We start from the raw sequence: 4,464 nt of genomic DNA on the forward strand, positions 1-4,464 counted from the left end.
AAAAAAAAAAAAAAATTATTTTAAATTGATCCAAGAAACTTTGATTATACAAGAATAGTTTTCACAGATCTTGTATATAATTAATATAAAACTTTGATATTTGTCAACAAAAATTTATAATTAATTTTTGAAAAACTATTTTGCATACTTAAAAATTCATTGTTCATATTATATAAATAATAAGCATTTATTAAGCATTCTATAATAGGTGTATCACCCAGCACAGGAAGAGTTTTATATGAATGTAAAGTTAGGGAATGTAAGAACAATACAGACCCTGAAGGACATATTGAATATGATGTACTTATCATTCGCCGTTTTCAACAAACTATACGAGCTATAGAAGCTCATACAGGTAATGAAAGGTAAACCGAAATAAATTATGTTATATTTTTTTGCATTATATATTATATAATTATATTATATATTCTATACTACATATTATATATTCTATACTACATATACAATCATATACTTAATAAGAAAATAGAATATATACCAATAGCTAACAAAATAATATCATTGGTTGAAGATGGAACTTCAGTGTTGGGCAACTTAATCTAAAGTTACACCGTCATATAAATGATTGCCTTAATATAGTGCCAGATATAGAAATCAAAGCGGTTATTTCAAAAGGTTTGGTTTGGGCTATTAATAAGAATAATCCTACTGTTATATTATGGCAATATCAGGTTAGTATAACAATTGTAATTTTATTGTGTAAAATGATAAAAGGATTTTATTTTTATTAGTTTGATGTTCCAATTGTTTCAATATGGCATGAAGACACGTCCAAAACTTTTATAAATCAAGAAAATTTAGGAAACAAGAAACAAATTAATTATTTGAAACAAATTAATTTATTTAATGATTCTCAATGGATCTGGAGATCTGCATATCCTACAAGTTCAAGTTTATATTTAGGCATGCATGAAAGACAATTATATGTGCAAGAAAATCCCAATCTTGAAAATTCATTGGATTTGTCTCCCAAGAATGTTATAAATAAGAAATATTTCTGGCAACCGCATCCAGCAGATGGTATGTAAATGAAACTTAACATATTTTATTTTACATTAAAAAAAAAATAATATTTATTATTAATGCCTATATATAAACTATAATTTCAGTTACATCCCTTGCGAGTAATTTTCTGAATGAAAATAACAATAATGAAGTTTCTGTTGAGATAAATGAAGTATACAGGACAACTGCATTGTCTGTATTATATAATTCAGAATATATTAATGGTAAATAATGTCTTTAAATGTGTCAGTATCTTTAAAATTATTGATGTATGATTGCATAAATATAATTATAATAAAATTTAGTTATATAAAAATAATTTAATAAAAAATATAGCTAGAGTAATTATAGATTTAAACAAATTTATGATTGTGTAATTTTTTTGTAGGTAATGGATTTTTTCTGTATTCAACAGAACAGTTAATTGACAATGAACAATGTAATATTAAAAATAATATTACAAAGAATAATATTAGCACTAACATGAAAGAACACATAATCGAAGAGGAAACCAATACACCTGTTCAAATTATTATAGTATCGCTTTGGTATTGGTGGTAAGTTCTTCTTTTTTTTTAAGTTCTAATAATTTTTTATACTTATGCATATATATACAAAATGACAATTTACAACTTAATATTATATTATTATTAGGAAAGAAGTTTTAATAATATCAATTACAACTGCCATTTTGTTGAATTTTATGCTAACACAACATTTCTTAAGTGCAACGACAGTTGCTACTAAGGATGCTATACTTCCAGTAAGTAAATCTATAATCTTTTACTACATGTAGAATTAATTAAATCTTTCTGTTATCTTTTTTTTCATTTTGATATTTTTTATTTGATCTATATTTTTCCTTTACTTCATTTAGAGTTATCTAAAATAAATATTACATTTCAGCCTTTAATAGTAGAAAGACATGTAGAAACCAAAAGAAATGATTCATCTAACGATGGCGACGAGAATGTGAGTAATTTTAAATCGCGTTATTTAACGGATTTTGAGCCAATTGATTGCTTGGGAATGGGAGGCTACGGTGTTGTCTTTGAGGCCAAAAATAAAATTGATGATTGCAATTATGCTATCAAGAGAATTGCTTTGCCAAATAGGTAAGTTTTTAATAAATTATTCTTTTCTTTGCCATAAGCAGTACATATTATTAAATGGAATTTAAATAGTACAAAGAATTATATGTTTTTTGACACAAAACTTTTTGAGACCTTTGCAATATATAAATTTGAATAAATATAAAAAATATATAAGCATGGTTAATAAATATATAGTCAAAAATATGTATTGTTAAATAATAACACAATTATTAATATAAGAAAGCAAGACAGAGAATATTAAGTACATAAATAAGTAATTAAATTTTGAAAATATAAATATTGTAAAAAATTTTTGATATATTTATGTAAATGTCTATATGTTTTCAACTTTGCACAATTATATTATTTATGTTACAGTAATTTTATTTCTGAAAATATTTAAAAAAATAATTGTGCGTTTTTTTATTATATTGATGTGCTTAGCAACATGTTTTGTTTAAAATTATAAATTTATGCTATCATTTTCTAATAATCCTTCTAAATTTGCGGAATGTGCAATTAGCACCTAGTTACATTTATAGATAAATGATACATTCATAAGAGTAGAATTTTAATTAAGCAAGAATTTTATAAAAGAAATGCTGTATTTCAGCCGAGATTCAAGAGAGCGCGTAATGAGGGAAGTAAAAGCATTAGCTAAATTAGATCATCACAATATTGTAAGATACTTTAATGCTTGGCTGGAGTGCCCTCCTAGTGGATGGCAAGAGGGACATGATCAACAATGGATTAATAAGCTAAAATTTTCGTCGTCTGCATTCCCTTCAGAAGTAACTCAGACTGAAACAAAACCTAATGATTCTGTATGCATCGATATTTCTCAAACCGATCCTTCTGTAGATAGTGCCCACGAAGCTTTTGAATTAAATAATGTAGATGTGGACGACGATTCACTTGTTGTATTTGAAAAGTCAGATGAGAAGCATCATGACAACGATGCATTTTGTACTAATGGTTGTAGTACTGATAGTTCGGACATATCTTTTTCAAATAATGAACTTGAAAAGGAATTACCAAATATTAATTATACCGATCATTCCGAAAGTATTGTGTTTGAAGAGACTGATAATAATATTATGGTAGAAAAGAAAAAACACAAACGTCAAAAGTCTTTTTCTTTAAATTTATATAATAAATCGAATAATCACAAATCGGCAAAAATGTTCTTATATATACAAATGCAACTGTGTCAAAGACTCAGTCTCAGGGAATGGCTAAAGCAGCACACATCAACAAGAGATTCCATTCGAGTATTAAATATTTTTCAGCAAATAATAGATGCTGTAGAATATGTGCATTTGCAAGGGTTAATTCATCGAGATTTAAAGGTAATATCTTGACCTGAGATATAGATGATACAAATTTTCTATTTAGTAATATTCTATTTTGTAATAAAATTCGTTTTTTTTTTTATAGCCATCAAATATATTTTTTGCTTATGATGATAAAATAAAGATCGGCGATTTTGGCCTTGTAACGGCAATGACTGAGAGCTGTGATGGCGCTCATACACCTTCAGCCGAAAATGAGAATGTCACTTTAAAAAATAATATACATACTGCATGTGTTGGCACACACTTGTATATGTCACCAGAACAAATTAATGGCCAAATGTACAACTACAAAGTAGATATTTATTCTTTAGGAATAATTTTCTTTGAGCTTCTTATACCATTTTTTACTGATATGGAAAGAATAGCTGCGCTTTCAAATTTGAAAAAATCTATTTTTCCAAAGGACTTTGCAGAGAATTATTCTGCTGAGGTAAGACAGTCAACAGAATGTATTATTTTACTATAAGATTAATTAGAACTGTGCATGTGTATTACGTATTACAACTAAAATATAATAAATAACTTTATTTATTACAGTACAATTTGCTCCACATGATGTTGGATGAAGATCCTGCTAAGCGACCTACAACTTTAGGTATTAAAGCAAGGCCACCTTTGCAAAATTATAAAACAGCCGGATTTAATATAGATATAGATTCAAAGTGTCATTTTGAATTGCCACAATTGATTAGAAACTCCTCTATGAGCAACAGTAATAGTAACAGCGAATCATCAGAGAATACAATTTAAGAAAGAAATGCAAGTTACAAATATTTTTGACATTCTTATTACTGATAAGTAAAAGGTTATTTATTATTATTTTTTTCATTAATTTATATCCATATTTATATAGAAGCAGATAGCGTCATGCAATAATATAAAATATTTGGTGTTGCATGAATATGTGCATCACGCACAGACTTCTACATATTAATTATAATATATAGAATATATATAATATAATATATATAATATGATATAATATATAA

At 26.3% G+C, this 4,464-nt stretch overlaps 1 protein-coding gene across 2 annotated transcripts in view; it reads left to right on the forward strand.

Annotated features, from left to right (window-relative positions):
• LOC115244682 (eukaryotic translation initiation factor 2-alpha kinase) overlaps window positions 1-4,294 on the forward strand; it is a 7,309-nt gene extending 3,015 nt beyond the window's left edge. Inside the window, exons 5-14 of one of the 2 annotated variants that reach the window (XM_029822547.1) lie at window positions 209-365; window positions 533-692; window positions 753-1,041; window positions 1,131-1,250; window positions 1,415-1,583; window positions 1,681-1,789; window positions 1,933-2,141; window positions 2,734-3,469; window positions 3,558-3,905; window positions 4,013-4,294. In XM_029822547.1, coding sequence (XP_029678407.1) covers window positions 209-365; window positions 533-692; window positions 753-1,041; window positions 1,131-1,250; window positions 1,415-1,583; window positions 1,681-1,789; window positions 1,933-2,141; window positions 2,734-3,469; window positions 3,558-3,905; window positions 4,013-4,225 — 2,510 coding nt within the window. In that variant the 3' untranslated portion in view covers window positions 4,226-4,294. Of the gene's footprint in view, window positions 1-195; window positions 366-532; window positions 693-752; window positions 1,042-1,130; window positions 1,251-1,414; window positions 1,584-1,680; window positions 1,790-1,932; window positions 2,142-2,733; window positions 3,470-3,557; window positions 3,906-4,012 lie in introns of both variants that reach the window. The other variant, XM_029822548.1, reaches the window with a different exon arrangement.
• The last annotated feature ends 170 nt before the right edge of the window (window positions 4,295-4,464 follow it).

This window comes from Formica exsecta, unplaced genomic scaffold (genome assembly GCF_003651465.1).
Source record: "Formica exsecta isolate Colony F162 unplaced genomic scaffold, ASM365146v1 scaffold828, whole genome shotgun sequence".
Taxonomy (NCBI): Eukaryota; Metazoa; Arthropoda; class Insecta; order Hymenoptera; family Formicidae; genus Formica; species Formica exsecta.